This window comes from Tauraco erythrolophus, chromosome 4 (assembly GCF_009769465.1).
Source record: "Tauraco erythrolophus isolate bTauEry1 chromosome 4, bTauEry1.pri, whole genome shotgun sequence".
Classification (NCBI taxonomy): domain Eukaryota; kingdom Metazoa; phylum Chordata; class Aves; order Musophagiformes; family Musophagidae; genus Tauraco; species Tauraco erythrolophus.
The window spans coordinates 42,532,319-42,552,748 of record NC_141468.1 but is presented as its reverse complement, the minus strand read 5'-3'; the positions used below and the strand labels follow the sequence as shown (position 1 = coordinate 42,552,748).

Here is a 20,430-nt window from a genome sequence, read left to right as displayed (position 1 = left end):
TTTGGCTATGGCAGTTTTGATTTCACTGTGCAGCCTTAGAAACACTCAACTTAAAGCCTTATGGTAGCAGAAGATCTAGACTTTAATTAACCACTGAATTATTCTAATGTGATTGTGGAGAAAGACATCAAAATGCCTTGGGAAATCAAACAGCATCCTCAGAGAACGGCAGACATACTGTTTACATGGGATGTTTTTTTCCATAAAGGAGAATAGAACCTAAATATATTAAAACTCATGTGAAATCAATCTTCAGAAACTTTTAGCTGTGTAGCACTATAAATCGTGGTGTACAATGACATCCCAGCCCATAAAGCCACCTTAATCAGGGCCCCTCTCCTATGGCACCATCCTATTTTCAACTAACAATGCTTTCAGATGAGCCAAAAAGGGGTACTTTGCTCCCACCATTACAATTTCTGCTCTTCTTTTCTTTACCCTTTTCAAAAACATGAAAGCATTGGATTGCTAATTGCTTTTATCCAGCCTATAGGAAAATTAGTTTATCTTCCTGATCAAAGCAAATTAAGCAGATCATGGCTGATTAGAATGCAACAGTAAAATCTCCATACTTTCTATTCCACCCCCTTTACTCTCAGAAATGGGGCCTGTGTCAAATATGTAGGTATTTCCCACGGCCAGTCTGGACTCTGTTTCCAACAGACTCTGGGGCTGGGACAATGGTTCTTACACAGACACTGAAGTTCTTTAGTTCAGTCATTGTGCAAGGAAAGAACTGGTAACCCCTTAGCTAGCATTTGATGAAACATCTAGATTTACATATTTCCCTAATTGCATTTTTTGAATGTGAGTGAGATTTATCTGACCAGAGTTAAATGCCTGCTTTATTCTACTACCCAAAATACAAGCCTATGCTCTCCAGGCACAGTTGCATTTGGTTCTGATCCCAGTATTAAAATTTTGGTTTTCACTACAGTGAGACAAAGCAATGTCTACCTTTACTTCTCAAAGCACAATCTAAAGAATGGCTTGGCTAGCTGCTTCCAAGGTGGCTGCTGCATTACATTGCAAAGCTGAATACCATTACTCCTTCTAAGTAACTGCTTCAAGCAGCATTTTCTATCACTGTAGTATTTTACTATTCACTTTTTAACCTTCATAACTCATTTCCCTTCAATTTGTGTTCTATGGCTTTAATAGATGAAAGCCAAGCTATACTGCTACTTTATTTATAACCAATTACTATAAATTAACAGTAAATCTCACATTTAGCTCCATTTAAACATCACTATGCAGCTGCCCATTTGAAAATAAAATGGTTGCCTTCTTTCACTTCAGTGGGCACAACACAAAACATCCATTGAGCTTTTCCTTTTTTGCAGCTGCCAATGCCCAGCCGACTTTTAACAAACCAACCAAGCGGAATAACAATGCAGCTGCAACATTTTATGGTATTTCTGTTAGTTCTCTTTTGAGACTGAAGGTGTTAATTAGGAATCAAAGAATACAACCCTGCCAGCTTTCTTTCACAAACTATACACTGGCCACTGCAGTTTTCAGAAGAAAAATAAATCTAATAAAAGGACAAAAATGTTGTTTGTCACACCAGTAATGTGTATTTAAGACCCTTTGATCATGAGCTTTTTATGTAGTCTTGTCAGACAGGCTGAAAATATTTTTTTTCTTCTTTTTTCTCCTTTCTTTAGGCTTTTCTGAATACTGACTCTAGAGTTGTCTGGAAAGGTGAAAAAACCAATACCAACTGCAATGCTTTACAGGTTAAAATGGCTTTGCTGAGCAAGTCAGCTTTAAATCAGACCAAATCATAATTGTTCACTTTTCTGATTCAAGTGTGAGTTGTTTTGAAATACAAATAATCTGTTCCTGCTATGGAGTTTATTAATTTTGTGTATAATTCAGTATTTCAAGCATTTAAATATATGCAGGTGTTTTACCATTAACACATCAATTGTTTTGTGGAATTTAATTTTAAACCACAAAAATGACAGTTTAGAGGATGTTGTAAAATATCCATGACATAGATATTTTCACATGTGTACCATACAATATATATTCAATATTTTCTTTACACTTATTAACCATAATCGTATTAGAGTATCATATATTCAAAGGTAGCAGCATGAAGTCATTACCTTTAATCTTTAGCCAAAGTTAAAACCTTAAAAGGGGTTTATGAAGTTAGCACAACTGAGAATTAGTCAGGCTTGCTAGCTTACCCAGCAAGAGCTTTCACTGTTAAAAGCACAAATCATGCCAAAATCCATTAATCCTGCCAAGGAATGGCAGAAAGAAGCTCCGGTCGTTGATTTAATGATAATGAATTGAACAGGCTCTTAAGGCTACCTGCAGAGTTTTCTAAACTGTAAAACAAATAAAGTCAATTTTAAGAAACACTTTCTACAGAAGTATATATAACAGGTTTTTTTTTGCCTTAAACACTATGTAGAAGAAAGGTTTTAAAATAGAATTTAAAATACAATAAAACATATTTGGGGGATTTGCTATTTGGTAATCAAGAAATACAGAACTAGATTGAAAGTGTTAAAATACAAACCTTAATAACAAAAAAAGTTCTGATCATTGTCATCATGTTGTACATGTTATGTAAAGTGCAGTCTCTGGCTACTGTAACAGACACACAATGAGATGATTCATAGTAATAAAGGTACATTTTCTTTAGTGGTCCAAGTGTACCACTTCTTACATTCCTGAATTTTTGAAAAGTGAAACAAAATTGGAGAATGGTTTAAGTTTTTTAGAAACATAAATATGTTTACCTTTTGGGTTTGTTTTATTTGTAAAGTGATAAATGAGATGATAACCTATTAAATGTGACTGCGGTATTTTTATCTGGTTTACTGGTTGAGCATTGGTTGGGGATGCAGAATTTGGCTTGATTTTCAAAGCAAGCAATGGCAGCTGGAGGCAGAAAAGAACATTCTCTTTCTGCATACGGAATAAGGTAAAACCAGCAAATATATTTTAAATTGGCTGCTGCCGTCACTTCTTACAATGCTTTTTTTTTTCTGTTATTGCATTGTAATAGTGCTACAGTGTCTAAAGGAATGAAAACATTCTTGTAGTAAGATGTCAAGTATATACACACAAGCCTTACTACTCTCCAAAGAGTTAATAATAATTATTAGAGTCTTGTTGCTAATAATTTGTTGAAGTTCTGCTCTGGATGATATATTTCATAGCTATTTCAGAGTAAGGTGGCATTTTCAACTGTAAGGTCATATCTGATGAGTCTTCTTTCACTCTCTTAAACATGGTCTCACATGGTATATACTCTAAGGATATATATATCTTAGGTGAAGTCTGCCATTAAGCAGACAAAGTGTTTTACCTGTGTGTACTTTGATATGGAGTGGAGGGGATATGTTTTTCCAATTTTGGAAAAGTTTTTTATCCAGTCATTATTTTGAAATTAGTTGGGGTATAAACTTCATATTTATTTGACTCACAAATTCAGGAACTGCTCTGTGCAATTGTTTTTGTAGATCTATGTCTGAGCGAAAAATATTCTCCCTGTTGACTACTAAATTGAACCACTGTAAATGAACTCAAGTTCTCTGAGAATGTTTACCTGCTCAGTTTCGCTGAATTCTAGCCTCATCTGGAATAGTCTGAAGAATTTATATTGTGCCTGTTACAAGGACCTCCAATGGAGTTTTTACAAAATGCTATGTTTATCAACTGTACCAAATTAATCAAGGCAAAAGACTTTAGCTCATGAGCGAGCACATGACTACAACCAAAATCAAAAATAAGAAAATCTCATCCCTACAGTTTTCTGTATGTTCATTTTCTCATTGGAAACGGCAATGCTACAAGGGTACTTGGAAAGTTTTCCACTCCCTTTCCGCTGCCCACTGTACTCCCAATAAGTTGTCCTTGTCCCTTCAGCTGCGCTGGTTCGGCTGTTTCTGTAGCTACATTCTAAAACAGATCAATGAAATGAGATATATATTTTTCAAAGACCAGAAATGTGTTTCTTTTTAAACTGGATTATTTCACAGATCTGCTTAGGAGCACAGCCCAACAAACAGCTGAGTCAGCACAGCCGAAAGAGATGAAGCCTACGGCAGGAGGGTGGAAACAACTGGCTTTGACGCAGGGAAAGCCAACACGAACATCTTAAACTGTCTCTGTTGCAGAGAGACTCTTAATATGGAAGCACATTTTTTCTGAGTTTCCTATCCAAATTCAATCTTCCAGAAAATTCTGAGCACTATTTTCTTTCAATTCTGTGAATTCAGAAACTTGGTTAGCAAAGACAAGCAGCTCCTACTCAAGAAATTCAGCTGCAAGAAAGCAAGTTCTTTTCCCAGTGCCCTGCCCTACTAAGTGAAATCTGCAATTGCACTTGAGCCAGGAGCATCAGGAGTCAGCACTCATGCTGGCAACTTGGAAGTTCACTTTTAGTGGTCTACATCTCCTAAGCTGTTTTTCCTCATCGATCTAGCAAGTCCTAAATCTGTTACCTTTCACAGCTTGGAGAAAAAGTCCATTTTGGTTTCTAATGCTTTTGTACGAGGAGATTCTGTGCTGACAGGACCAGAAAAGAAAGTGTAGAGAAAATACGTATCAGAAAATAAAGCATGTATTCAAGCTTTTCCTGCCCTCTTTTTCATCTTTTTCACTAAACTGTCAATGTTTTAAGATTTCATGACTTACTCTCAAGTACAATCTTTGGACCAATCCCAATATGCCCACTACATCCTCATCTGTTGTACTTTCAGGTTTAGTAATTATAGCAAAGAAGAACAATGGATCTCAACGTTGGCTTCTGCAATGGCACTGATTTTTGATTACTCTGTATTTTTAAATTTTGCTAAGCAAAGAATTTTTTTAAAAAAGAAATTTTGTATTCACTGAACATTCACTATTTATTTTGAGAACTCTAATTTGAAGGAATTTCTAAAAACTTTCCATAACAGCATACAAAAAAAAAAAAAAAAAGATTAAGGCTGTTTTGCTTAGAGAGGATTAATCCAATGATTAGACTTTACATATATATCCTCTTCAAAATGAGAAAAAATCCTCTTCATAATAAAAAGATTCCTGCAATAATAAAGCTATCAATATTTAATACTTTAAAAAGCACTCTATTTATATCTGTAAAAACTGTTGTCTTGAGGCAGCATTAGTATTTTGACAGCATTTAGAAAGGGTCAGTGTGCTCTCAGGCATAAGAATATTCACAAGTATATTAAAATACCATGGAACACAGAGATTTGTTTTCACTTATAAGGTAGCAGTTAAATATATTCCAAAGCAGCTAGGCGTGGTTGCTGTTAGAGACACAGATTCAATCACCTTGGTCTGGTCCATTTTGCAATTTCTTGTTTTGCCCTTCAGCATATAAGTTGCCTAATAATTCAACTCTGATATTCACCATTTTAATTGCTTTATAATTTGTAGACTCAAAAATTTAGTTCTATTTTATCAGAGCTTACACAGGTCACTGTGATAACAAGACCACTCAATTGTTAGATAATTATTTGACAATAACTACTTCCACAAAGAGGACAGACCTAGGAACGTCACAGAAATCTAGTCAGTGATCTGAGGATCAAAATTAGACAGGCGTCTTACTCTCTACTGCCAGTACACTTGCAGTCATACTCTTGCTGTTAATCAACATAGTTGTATAGGCTTGCAGATTCCCAAAATGACTGCCAGGCACAATTAGATGATATAGTACATAAAAATTAATGTAAAAATAAATATTCTAAGGCCCAAATTTTGGCCAGAACCTCTTTCTCAGCCTGTATACAGGCACACACAGTATCTGTATGTGTTCTACCGACTGCAACTTAGAAAGGAAATTATCTTCTTCATCTTATCAGTTAATGTCTGAAAAAGTGAGAGGTAATTCAGACTCAATAGCTAGAAAAATCTTATGAAAAACGTCTTCCTAGATCTGGAATAGTAAGCTGAGAAGCTTGAAAAAGTTTTGTTTTCCAGTGTAAGGCAACTCTTTTACTTCAATAGCTTAAAGATGATAAAGACAGAGATCTTAAAAGCTGTGTAGGCACCTAGATGTGCAGACAGCAGACTTACTAGGAAGGGATCAGGCACTGAGTAGATAATATTGAGGTAATAGTCCCCACAGTTGGATTGCCTGGTGCCACACCATGCTCTGTCTTTCCTTCCAAACACAAAACAGCTACGTCTGCCCCTGTGCCCAAAAGTATATAATTGTCAAACTCCCATGAATACAGAGTACTTTGGTATCCAAGGAAAAATTCAATGTATAACAGAACTTCAGAAGTATTTCCACTTTGACAGAATGAGAGATTAAAATACTGAGAAAGAATACGCGAATTTCTACATCTTGATATATTTTACACTCTAAGGGTAAGACTTACTGAGTGTATGGAGGTTCTGCACTATAGACAAGCACTGCAGTTGAAATCATTAGCCTGAAGATGCACACATTTGCATTAGCCTGCATTTGTTTATGTCTTCAGAAAACATAATATGTATAATAAACCAAATTATTTTACCAGAGACCTTTACTGGACTAAAACTAGTAAAGCTTGTAGTTATATTGTCAAGTCTTCTAAATGTGAAAGTTGAAGAACATAAATGTAAGTTTTCTTAAGATCCAAGAAAAGCCAATGATTTCAACTACTGAACTAAATTGACAGTTCTGACATATCTTCATCATTTCTCACACAACTGAGGAACAGTGCTTCACTGACTCGGCTATGGATCTGTTTGAATGGGCTCACTTGCCTTTAAGAAACCCTCTCAGGACAAGGCAGACAATAGTATATGGCAAATCTCCTCAGAAGCCAGAGGAGGACACTTAAATTCTTTACTTGATAGTTCTGACTAGTAGGACAGTTCCCAGGATATCTATCAGCTGATACTTTTCTAAAAAGCAGCCTTAGGTCTTTTCTACTATCTTTGTGAGCTGTGTTGCTGTCCTAAGTAACCTATAAAGGAAAATATTTTAAAATGTCAAAAGGTACCTCTAGTTACGCCTGCCAGGCCTGGATTTTAGAAGCAGCATAAACTCTACTTCAGTAACCCTTACTGAATTCTTCTTAATCAGTATCTTTCAAAGTCAACTGCATCATGTGCTTTGTGAAATACTGAGAGTAGCATGAGGTACAGAACAGGTATTAAAAATAAACCTTTTACTCATTTTAGTATCACTCAGCCTCATGTATGTACTTACATGGTGACATCTCAAACTTGTTTCTCTACAGCGGGAAGCTTAAGTGTTATTTATTTAGAGAAAATAGCAGGTCTATTCATTCCATGCCATACATTTGACAACATTATTTCATTGTCTAATGTGTACTTGCATGTGTGTAATTTAAATTTTCATCCATCAATATTGAGTTTTATGTTAATACTTTATATATTACGCTAATGCAATCTGTGCTCCAAGTGCTTTACCACAATTTTAAAATTAGTTTATGATCTAATACCAGCAGTAAACCTAACCATAATCTTGCCTATCAGAATATTTAATTATGCACTTTTACTAAATCTGGAAGTCAAAGACAACCCTGTCAATAAAATTACTATAAATACGAAAGAAATAAAAAAAAAATCATAGGAAATAAAACTCTTGATTTTACCTGAGCTGCATTATCTATTCTGATGGACGATGATGTAAAAGGAAAGACAGATATCTGAATGTTGTTGGGGTTTCTTTCTCCACATTGAAATCTCTGTGCACTGAGATCAGTCTGTGTGCAGTTATTTCTTTATACTTGCCCTGACACATGACAAAATATTCAAAAACTGTCTTTTTTAACTAGAAGTGAAAAACATACATTGCGTCATCAAAATACTTACTCAAGAACTATATGCTCTGAAACAGCACTGTAGAATCATCTCAGTACGCAACTTCAAAGCCTCTTTCTCATACTGTCACTACTGAGAAATTCCACCTCATATTTCATCTTCATCAAGAATGGTGCCATAGTGCATAAAGAAAAATTTTGATCTCCCTTTGTTCTGTGTCATCCTTCCCACCTGCTGCAGCCCTGGGCTGTTTCTTTCAGGTCAGTTTACATAATCCTGAACCATGCATTCCCGAAGTGCACCCAAGGTCATTGCAGTAGCAACAGGACTGCTCTAATTGCACCCAAGTGGACTGACTCGGGCATTTGCCTGTCACACTGAAGACCTCAGTTTGTCTAATAAGCCAGGAGCTGCTCCATGAGTTAAAAAACATACAAATATGCTAGTTGCTTTGTCAACTTTTTAGACTCATCTTCTGAAGAGTCACATTGGCTAGTACCAGTTCAAGGCATTTCATTGTGAACAGACATGACAGCACAGAGGAACAATCATAGTAATGTCTAAACCTAACAAATGTTAGATTACCAAATGTTTTAATTGCTGGAATTGTTTCTGATAAACAACACCGTTTTACAGATAGACAACAAACAGAAGGCTTATTTCATATCTGATTATGTTACACGCTGTTACAGCTAGATATGTATTTTATTTATCTTTAATGCTAGTAGTGATATTACTGACATTACTGACTGAAAGAATATAGATATGCTTTGCTGCTAAGGAGTATTTTTTTCCTTTATGTCTTTCTGTTATTATCTTCCTGTGGCTAGGACATCCATCCATTTACTAAATTCACATTGTTACATGATGATACACAGAGTGCTTATTTTCATTCAGTCTAATCTTGATCAGTACATATTTATTGAACAACCACCTTAATGCTGCCTTATAAAAGCTGTGAACACTTTAATGGAAGCTCTCCATGCTAAGATAATCAAAACCACTAATGAATGTAATTTACAATTAATTACTATCATTGTGTACTTAGGTAATTAGTCATTCACCAAATATGAACATCAAATCTGTTTGTGTACTCAACATAGGATGATATTTGGATAAAGAGTGAGTAATTTCCTTTAGATTAGACTCACCATGACCCAACAGAACCCTCTACAATAAAACTAGCTGTGACATATCAGGAACTCAATCCATATCATCAAAACGAGTTTCAGTTCTAGCTTCATTGGGAAGCAAATTGGCTCATAATTAGTTTCCACAAACCCTTATCAGAATAGATTAAACTAGCAGCATGTTGAGATCATGCAGCATTGCACTATATACTTCTCACACAGAGCTACAACACTGTAAATAATACCATTCAGTGAATCTGGATATTACAAATTCCTTGTGAAATCTGATGCTCTTACAGCACTGCTCTATGGACACACAAGCAGGAACATAGAGCTACATGACTGCAAGATACTGAATCCATGATTGACGATAAATGCAGAAAACAGATCACGTCTGGCTTCAGGTTTACAGGATTCTTCACAGATTGACCAGAGATAGCCATTGAAGGCAGAACAGCTGAGGCACCAATATGTACAGAAATGTGATTTTGATAACTCTATTTGGTGTGATAGTTCTTTCCGTCTTTGATAAATGGAACGAATGTATCACAGCGCTGTGTAAGCATCCTCCAAAAAAATCTGTTACTCTTTTCACTGAATGCTGTCAACAACAACAAAAAGACTGAAAAACAAAAGAAAATCCCTCTTTCCTCAAACTGCTGGAAAGTCTGTACAGTTGACCACAACTCCCTAACACAACACAACTCTCCTGCCAGAGTCTACATCCTGACACAAATATTACAATAATGATCACTTGGCTGTACGCTTAAAATCTTTTTTTTCTAAAAGCTTTTCTGTCGAGAGTTGGCACATTAAAACTGAAGTGAATGCTTCATTTTAATTACATTAATTAATGCTTTTCCAAAATCTTCAAGTTTTTCAAATTAAATTTATTTAAGCGGTACCAACTCCACAGAATTAAGTTAGTTCCATTAGTATAAGCAAAGCAAAAACTACCTGAAGTCTTTCTTGGCATAAGTCTATTAAATTACACACATGGAATGACATGCAGAGATGAATCTGGCACTGGGTCTTTTTTTTTTCCATTCCCTATAATGATTTAAATACTCCATCCAAATAACCTAAGAAGTATTTCTTCTACAATATTCTTCCACATATATGTTTCCATACAATGGCTTTTTCTATTCTAGGTGAAAGTTTTTTGCCTTATCAGTATTCAGGAAGCATTTGTTTTATTCTAAAAACATGTACTTCAAGATTTCAAGAATGTGTTCAGCTATGTTCCATACTGCCTCTGGCCTTCAGGCAGATAGGACGTTCCAAGATGCTTGTATTGCCCTTTCTTTTCACATCTTCTGTCTTGGCCAGAAAGAAGTTCTGGGACTCGGCAGTTCATAGTACTCTACATATATAGAGGCAACGGGTAAAAGGCAACGTGAAGCCTCCATATGCTGAGGAACATACAGCCTTTCCAGATGCTATCTTAAGATCGTGAGTTTTCACACTGTCCTTTTTCAGTGCTAGGTCTAAGTAATACCATGTGAACCCCTTATTATGCTACCACTCACTCTTCCACAGTGCCCCACACTCAATTTTTTTTTTAAAAAAACAGCAGCAGTACTGCAAACCCCTAGTCTTTACCCCACCACAACTATATACTTAGGTGTTATCTCCACTACGGCCAAGTAGTCACAAACGTTTCTGACACTACGCCAAGATAACTGTACCTTACAAAGTCTTATTGCAAACACATGGCACAAATGTAAACTGAGATTTGCACTACTGCCACTTCTTCTGAGGGTTTAAAATCAGTTGAGCTGCCTGATGAGAGCCACATTTCACTACTCTATAGCACCAATACAGACGGATTCCCAAGCTACCTGCCACCCCTTTCTTCACAACACATTTTTTGCTTCTCTGTTAATCTGCCTGTAATTGTGTGTGCCTGTTGCAGGATAAAGTCAATATAGTGAGGCTTTATGCAGGGACACTGTAGGACTGGAATTTACTCCCCGACACTCGCCAGATCACAAGGTTGAACCTGCACTTTTTTAGGCCCTCTTCCAAATCCTTGTCTTTGCACAACTTCAGCACGAGTGCAGGCAATACTTCCATATTGCACCAAGCATATGGATCCTGTATTTTCTCGTCAGCAGGTCAAACACTGCTTTCAGACACCTGCACAGTCATCACTTGTTCCAATAAGAATCTTGCGTATCACAGACTTCAGCCCACATAGACAGCCATGAGCAAAACCTAAAGGTAGAAATACAGGCCTTATGAAGAGGAAGAAAATCCTTCAGGATTTCACCTTATTTTACCATGTCATACTCGTAATTAGCACCTCATTAAGTGTTTTTAATCTACATTCTGTCAGCATTTATCAGCCACTATCAAATTAGCCAAACTCAGATGTAGGTAGCTGTCCCAGCCACCACATGTATAGAGTAAGACTACAGAAAAGTTGTATGATTTGCTTAAATTTGTAAACTACTTTATTACAGTATCCAGGAGCAGAACTCAGTCTCATTACCTAGATCCCAGCTACAGCTATCTGATCATACTCTATTCCCAGAAGCAGTTCCTGCCCCTTCCTCATGCTTCCAAAATGGCAATCTCTGTGAACCAGGGTGTTCAAGAAACTTTGTTTTCTATGCCTTCATCAGGATGAATCTCATTTCTGGACACTGGACAACTTGGTCTGCCCCCCCCCCCCCCCCCCCCCCCAAACATAATTGCAACTTCATCATGTGTGAGACCAACAGGAGAACGATTTAATTTCTGAGGCAGCCTCCATGCCAAACTGATCAAGGATAAAAGACCCAAAGGCAAGTGTCTCATCAAGGTGGTTCGCAACAGGTAACTCTCAGCGTTGGGTGAGAGAGAGCTTTGTCTTATCTTGCTTCCTTTGCCAGCTATGACCTACTTCTCCCCTCAGGGTACACAGAGACTCATTTACAAACTCTTTGAATGCCAAATCAGTGCAGTTACACTTCCCTTAATGCTGACATCATCTCACATCTGCTCTCTCATTCACTTAGGCTAGCATTTATATTATCACAGGATCCAGAAGACATGGTATAACTGGCATCATAAGATGCCTACCGCTGCAGAAAAAAAGGGCTAGGGAAGTTTAGGAAAGTTTTATTTCTGTGCAGTACCAGTGGTGTAACTATTCCATCCTCAAGCAAAGCAGACTGAAGTGTTTGGTAAGGGAGCTAACAGCAAAAAACTTGAAGAAAATAAAGAAGTAGTAGTACTAAACACCATCTTTACTCTTCTACCTCCTACCTTTCCTCCACAAATACCATCATCAAATTATTGTAAATATTTCATGGGAAAAGTTGCATGACACAAGCACAAAAAAAATCCTAAGACTTTAAGTGTTAAATTTATACAGAATCATTACACAAATTAAGTTTCAATCCAGCAAATACTTCTGCATTTCTTAAGTACTTAATGCTCAAGTTTGGTAACATTCGTAAGCATGGTTACTCTCAATAAAAAGAAAACATTTATTCAAGTGCCTGCAAAAGGGGAGAGATTTTGTGTGGTGGGAGCTATAGTTGTTTGCACTGCTTTAGGCTGACAGACACTTTTTTCATTTGCCCAAAGCCTATCTATACACACACAGCTCTACACACACAATATCATATCTCCTGTAGAAAAATCCTATACTTCTATACTACACTGCAGAAAGTTTTAGGAATTTTTTTTTATCCAGAACATGTCCTTAAAATTACTTAATTGCAATTACGTAACTTAATACTGTTGAAAGACAGTATGTTTCAGATTAAACTAAACATTCATTTTACATAAGATTTTGAAAAAAATTGAAAGAAAGGCTTTTAAACGATTTATGATACACATAATGCTTTAGGCTGTGTAATGAGACAGTGTAGCAGAACATCTTAGTGAAACTATTGCACACAAATGAGTTGTTAACTGGGGAAGGGGATAGTTGTTTTAGAAGACCTTGATCTGACAAACATTTGAACATGTGATTTCAGCTGAACCATTCCTGACACTAAAGTATCTGGATAAGTATTTGCAGGACTGGAGCCAAATCATACAATTGGGCCCAAAATAAGAGCCCATTTGTTACTAATAAAACCTTGATTTGGGAGTGGCTGATTATTATAATTATCACTGTTGGATAACACCACACTTGAGAATAATTATTTTTTGCAGCAGTGTGTAGGCATGAAAAGACAACTAGTCCTTTCTGGGAGGGACCTTAGTGCTGTGGCCACTGCCCCCAAAACAAAAGTCTCATAGCTAAAACTTAGTAAAACAAAGCAAAATAGTAAAACTGGAAGGTGATACAGAATGCCCTGTCTTAGCAAAGACCTTATCAAGCTGGGGACATCCTATACCAGCTCCTGGGGATCTGCACTGCTATCCCATTTAATTCCTGGTTGGAGTTCCAGGTATTGCTGCTGCCTAGTACAGTACCAGCTGGCTTCTGCTCTTTAAGCTTGAGTGATCACACCTCTCTAAGCAGCAGCTTACGTTTGTTTTTTTTTTTTTTTCATCTAAACAGCAAAGACACTTCAGGATGGTATTTCTACTGGGTGCTGATGCTTTAATACTCATTCCAAGGTCTCTAATTCAAAAAAATCCAAGCTCTTGTCTACAGGCTTTTAGGAAAGCAGCATGCTTCTTGGGACTAAAACCAGGAGTACCATGAGTTACTGTCATTTATAGTTGAAGTTGTTCATTGTCTTAGCTTTGTGCATTTTTCATTTAAACTTTAATTCCAAGAGAGAGAAGGGGGTAGCACTCCTTCAATAAGCAACACTAACATCATTTCAGGCCCCATCCCTCCCCAACTACGTGCATTGCTTTTATAATTCTCCAGGCATTAGATTTCTCACATCTGATCAGTAAAATCGTACAGAAGTTTCGCAGGTCTTTTCAGAAAACAGTACAGAGCATGCAGCATAAGGATTTGCCACATGAATTGCTAAATCTCTGAGGAGTAAGCATGCTTTGATCACATCCCATTCCTTTTAAAGACGTTCGGGTATTTTCTTCTAACTGAAGTCTAAAGCTGTTTTGGTATGTCAAAAACACCACATCATGTTCTGCCCTCAGTCAGTTTACTTGGAGCCAAAGGAGCCACACCTTATTTACCGTGATTTTTACTGGGAAAAGAATCAGATCAGCTGGACAGTTCAAGGAAGGAAGTCAGGGAAAATACAATAAATGGTATTAATCGAGACCATTTAAATAACCAATAGAGAATTAAGAAAGCAGTGCATGCAGACGAAATACTATCTGGGCCAACAAACAAAATGAAAAAAAGCAGTCTGGACTGCTGCAAAATTGGTAGCAATTTTAAGCATTTGAGAGACAAATGACATCGGAGACAAGACTGGGTTAACAAGGGAGCACTTGAGGGAAGCCTAATCTCCACTGGCATGCTGACTGGGAAGGTCAGCCCAGTGCACACGTTCTCAGCTGGAGTCAGGCTCCCTCTGCCCAGCCAATTGTCCTGTGCACTTCAGATACCAACCCAAACTGAAGGTGCCTTCACCCTGCCAGCTCCTTATATTCTACGCGCTTAAAGACAGTTTCCTTCTTCCTGTCAATTTACGCAGTGTTTCCACGGAGCAAATGCTACAAAGCAGAGAGGTAGTGTGTGAGTGCCTTCCCCCCCACCTTCTGAGCAGCACAAGGCTCTTTAGGAAGCAGTGTAAAAAGTTATTTTTAGCACTGCATTCTCAAGTGCTAAGAGTGACTCTCTCTTCTTAAATACATTTTTAATCCAAAATTTTCATACAGAAACTAACTTTCGGTTGACATATTATGTTTTGAAAGTTGTAGCAAATCCTTTGAAAACCGGCAAATATGAACTTTAAATAGTTTGTTACTTCTTCAGTTTTTATGTACCTCTAATTTATCGATGTGTACATTTTACCTTTGCATACCTACTACTGCCATGAGTAGAGATGAAATTCTCTGCTTTCTTTCGAAAGGAGGATTTAACACTAAATTCTAAATCCAGAACCTGGATTCACCTTCATCCTTAACTGGGACAAGACTCACATTATTAACTGAAACCATATGGCAATCACTTAATTTATTTCAACTAGGAAGGCGCAAAAATGGTTTATGAAGTTTGCAGCTATGTAAAGAAGTACTTTCTAAAGAAAAGGCAGACATTTTACTAACTACCTAACACCTAAATCTTGTCAAGGGACCTGGAAGTTGTAAGAGACTTTATAATAATCTTACTTTTTCATAAGAAGATGCTTTGCTGTTTGATCTCATTGAAAAAACTATGGTCATTCCCAAGATACCTTAGGTGCAAACACAGACAAGACCTGAGTTTGCACTGTGAGATCCAAATGACTAAAATAGTGAAAATTTACCTCAAAGGGTTGCTGTTAATGTTTTTGAGTATTCCTCCCACAGAAACAGCTACCTTTTTCATTTCAGAAGTGTAGTTAATTTCTGGGAATATACTTTTTAACCTTCGAAAAGTAAATATTTTTTTTTCTTCCAGATTCTTTGTCCTTTTTTTTCCTTTCTGTTTAGTAGTCTTAAAAACTTTCAGATACCCTATAGAGTTTTGACTGTGCTCTGCAGGAATATTTATCATCAAATACAATATTATGGCAATGAGTCAACTGGAAGGCCAAAATTTCTTTTAAGACTAATATGTTAGGAACCTTAAAATATGCACTGATTTCTTCTTCATAGGTTTTACTGTAAATCTATCAATTATCACACTTTTGAAAAAAATTATTAATCAATTATTTCTATGAAGAATTAACCATTACATGAACCAGATTTTCCAAAATGTTACTATATGTATTTACAGTGTACTCAAAATTTAACTTTTGTAATGCAAATAACACGTATCCCAAAATAACTCATTAACTAAACTGCAACGTAAAAGCTAACATGCTATATACTGGAATATACAATTATACACGGATGCTTGCATGTCTATGTCAATCCAAGATGGCAACATTACGAAAATATTCCACTTAATATTCCACTTAGAATATTCCACTAAGTTTATCATTGAGAGTTTCTGATCACAAAGAACACAGCCTCTGATTTAGACAGCCCTAGCATTTATCATCAATTTACTTTTCTGTGCTATCCAGACACAACAGAGACCCTCAAAATCTTTAAGAGCTATTTTCTATATTATCATCACATGAGATATGAAAACAGATCTTTTTTATCCTCATCATACTAAATATTCTTGAATAGGAGTTGCCAGATTTTACACTATTTTTAATGAGTAATTATTTAGGAGAAGTAGGATAAGCCTGTGGCTAAAGAATGGAGTTAGGATAAGGCATTCTGGCTTTAATTACTGGCTTTGTCATAAAGTTTACCTCTAACTTGGAGCAAGCCCTTCTTTTTGCCTCAGTTTTCCACATCATAGTAAATGGTAACAACATTTCACTAACTCACAGGCTTGATTTGAGAATTAATGAGGGTCCCATGTGCAAAAGACCTGTAGATCCTGGCTTCTTCTTTTCACTGTGTACTGATAGGAAAGTGACATGTTTTTAATTTGAAACAGACACTCAGTGCTGCCCTTCATCAGCACATGGAATTCACATTTATGTCAACAGGAATTGCATTAAATACATTGAGTACATTATTTAGCCTAAAAGTAAATGAAGAAAAAGGAATGGAAAGAAACTTCTGGATTCTCCTTGTCTGCTCTTAAAAAGTCTAACAGTTCATGGCAGCAGACACATAATCATAAATAAAAAGATTTTTGATGGGAGACAAGAATTGCTGCCTGGAAATATAAATGAGAATGCAGGAATGTGTAGCAGGTCCATCTGTAGACTACATTTAGTTCTGCTGCAAAAGCACCATCATAAAAATCATGCAAAATTTGGTCACTGTTAAATATCATGCTCTGTACGCATTTGTCCCAACATAAAACAAACCTTAACGGCCTCAGCATTTCAACTTTTCACATAATTTCCAATGCACACCAGAGAAATATTTACCTTTTTTTTTCTATGAGAGTGTTCAAATAAGACAAAAATGACTGAAATTTAGGAAAAAAAAAAAACACTTTAAAAGCCCAAACTTAACACAAGATAGTACCACAGACCATTTTTGGCCAAATATGTCTACCGTGCAAGAATAGAATTGACTAGAGAAGATGGTGGGTTTTTTTCAGGAAAGAGAGTTAAAGTGAAAGTGAGTACGCAGTTTTAATCTCCTGCTTTGATCTGAAGTAAAACCTGTCACGGCGCAAAAAGACATTTCTGGTTTTTGGGGGGGGTGGGGTTGGGTGTGGAATCAAAGAGCATTTGCTTGGTCACTACTAAGCTCAAGGAGGCAAACAATTCTACAAAAATCAGGCATGTTTTAAAATTTGCTATTGCTTAGCCATCTACAGAAAATGAGACTTGACAGTTCTTTATGGAAGGCATGCGAGAGCTACAACTCTGCATAATTAGGCAATAATTAATCAATCCAAGGATAACAGCCTGGTAAATTTAGAAAAAAGTAAATGTAGTTGCCTATGTGTGTGAACCAGTCTTCATGCTCTTATACTGCATGTCTTTTACACTATTATACTCCCTGCATGCAGCCTTAGTCATCTAAAAGTCTGCCTGTCCCACAGCAGGGTTTTTTTCATTTCAGGGTGTATGCTACTGAACAGCACAGAATTCTTGACCAGAGAAAGACATTCCCCTGCTGAAGGGCAACAGGATTTAAAAACAAAACCGTGGACCAGAACACAATCCTACTGAGAAGCAGGTTACCGGAGGTACGTATCTTTTCAACAGCAGAAGACCACAGCAGTGGTATTTTGGCATCATCATGCATATTTATATTTTCTTTTTCTTCATAAAACAGTCAAACATTGGGCTCTCCAATGTTTTCCCAGTTTTAGCATTCCTCCAAGCAACCAAGAATTTACATCTACTTCTTGACACAGGGTACGTATAGCTTCAGTATGCCTTTATACCTTACCTATCTTTCTGCTTACAACTTTCCAAAGCACCAGAAAACACTGTGTCTTTACCCAAATCCTGACCTGCTACTTTTGAAGCCAGTGGCAGACTTTGTATATATCTTAAAGACTGTATCTTTATTACGGGGAGTCCAAGTTCTGCTCTACTGTAAATGGTCATTCAGTAATGCTGACTCCTGCATCTTAACATTACTAATAGCTTTGACTTTGAAATGTTTATGATAAAATAAGCTAAAACTGACCTTAAGATAAATTTCAGAACAGTATTTACATGCATAATATTTAGAAAAGTCTTTCGGCTTCACATCCTCTTCCTAAACCAACGCTATTTTCACCAGACTAAGCTTTCTCCTAACATATGCTTAGTACTTGGGGTTTTTTTGAGTTGCACGTCATTTCTATGCCTATGTTGTCATGTTTGTACTTCTCTCGAAAGGATGTTTCTAGTTTAGTTTAATCTACTTTCTCAGATGCAACATACGTTTAATGTCCTTTGAAGTATGGTATTCACCGAGAAGCGAGTTCAGAATTACCACTTTAGCTCCCCAACACAATACAATGAAAGCATCTTTTACAGTAACCATAGTAGCAAGCACGTCAACAGCATGTCAACACATGCAGATGGACAGACACGTTCAGAAACACACATACTGTATGCTGGATACGGAGTTATGATAAGTACTAAATTCACAAACTACCGGACATGCAGCCCCAAAGAACTGTATGAAACCAGTAAGGAGGGAACTAAAATAACACTTTTAGCGCACCAACACTTTCAACACACAGAGGCTAAACGATGACCCTTCTGCCGAAAAGAAGGAAACAAAGAAAAAGTTTCCCCACGGTTTGGCGACGGGGTTGGTTGTTTTTTTTTTTTAATACAAAGTTTCTCCGTTCTCGCCGTCCCTGTCCCTGCGCCCTGTAATCCAGCGCGCCCGAGATGCAGAGGAGTTTCCAAGCACCGCGGCCCGGCCCGGCCCGGCGGGGATGCCCGGTCCGGCGGGCGGGTACGCCGAGATGCAGAGGGGGGGCTGCGGCGGGGCCCGGCTCGGGGCACACGCACCTGCCCGCCGCGGCGGCAGCGCGGGGCCGCCCGAGCACCGCCGCGGTCTGCGAGCGCCGCCCGCCTCCGCGGAGCTCGCTTTATGCGTATCGCCCCTCCTCAGCCCGAGGGGAGATCTGTTAAAGATTACATCAGCTGCGACCGCAGTTCAAAGCCCTGTCCCGGGAAGCGAAGGTGAAGATAACGTCCCCGCAGATCTAATCGAGTTTCTGCTGTCGCAATCGCTTTTAATCACCCTCTAAACGGCACATCACACAGAGATCCCCCAGGCGCCCGACCGGGCACCGAGACAGCGAGATGCCCGTAAACGCTTTACGACCCGCCCGCCGATTAAAAAGCTATTAGAAACTTATTCGAAGCCGGGTGCTTGGTACAGGCAGCGGCGCGGCAGCGCACCGGCCCCGCGCGCCTCCCGTCACCACCGGGGGCCGGCCCCGGCCCCGGCCCTCCCGCGGAGCCGCCCCGCCGCTGCCGCCGCGGGGGCGGCCGCCGGTGGTGCCCACCTCCCCGGCCCGCCCGCGCCGCCTGCCCGCACTTACAGGTAGGAGGTGAAGACGCTGAGGTTGGCGGGCACCGCCGTGAGCCCCAGGTCGGAGCAGTCGGCGCGGACGAGCATGCCCTCCTGCTCGCAGCGGCACGGCGCCGGGCAGCCCCGCAACCGCTGCCCGCCGCCCCGCGCCCCCCGCCGCAGCCCCGGCAGGCAGCAGAGGAGGAGGAGGAGACGGGGGAGGGCGCGGGCAGCGCGGGACGTCGCCATGGGGCCCGGGGGGGGTACCTAGAGCCGCGGGGCGGCCGCTCTCATGCCCCGCGGCGCAGCGGGGGCGAAAGGCGAGCGCCCGCCTGGGCTCGGGAAGCTGCTGCGGCCGCCGCAGCCGCGCCGCTGCCTGTGGTAGCATCTCAGCTTACACGCTGCTTTAAAGCCCTGGAGCCGGCACTGCGCGCCCGCTGACGCCGCCCCAGCCTTGCCCGCCGTAGCGCGGCGGGCCCTGCCCGCGCCGCCGTGCGAGCGGGCGGGCGGGGGCGGCCGCGGGCCCGGCGGGAGGGCGGGCGGGGAGGCGGGAGGGGAACCCCTCCCGCCTCCCCGCCCGCCCTCCCGCCGGGCCCTCGGCAGCCGCGGCTCGGGATTCGCCTCCGGAGCGTCGGTCGGCGCGGGCTGGGGGCGGCTGGGGAGGTCGGGGCGTGATCCGGGGGTCGCGGGGGGTCTTTGGGGTGGTGGGGGGAAGGCTCGGGTGCTCCTTGCGGCTGGCAGGGAGCCGTAACCCGGGTGTTCGTTACGGTCGGGAAACCTGCTGGGGGGCGAGCGGTCCGAACTGCAGACCGAGCGAGGGTCCTGTTCGGAGCTGGGATCCGCTCGCTTCCCTCGCTCCCGCTGGATTTAAATGGCAGGCGTGCCAAGAGGCAGCAGCTTTGTAAAGGAGAGCGGCTGCCAAGGGAAACTGACTTCGCAGCGAGGCTGCCCTGAAAGGCTCCTGAGCTGTCTCTCACCCGGCTTCTTGCCAGAGGTTTCCCCTCCTCAGGTTGTGCGGAGAAGTGGCCTTCGCGCTGCTTTT

General features: G+C 39.8%; 1 protein-coding gene across 1 annotated transcript in view; it reads right to left on the bottom strand.

The window, feature by feature from the left end:
* LGR5 (leucine rich repeat containing G protein-coupled receptor 5) overlaps positions 1–19,637 on the bottom strand; it is a 94,488-nt gene extending 74,851 nt beyond the window's left edge. The window contains 1 exon segment of the mRNA XM_086609976.1: positions 19,420–19,637. Within this exon segment, the coding sequence (XP_086466102.1) occupies positions 19,420–19,637 (218 nt within the window).
* Positions 19,638–20,430: the final 793 nt, after the last annotated feature.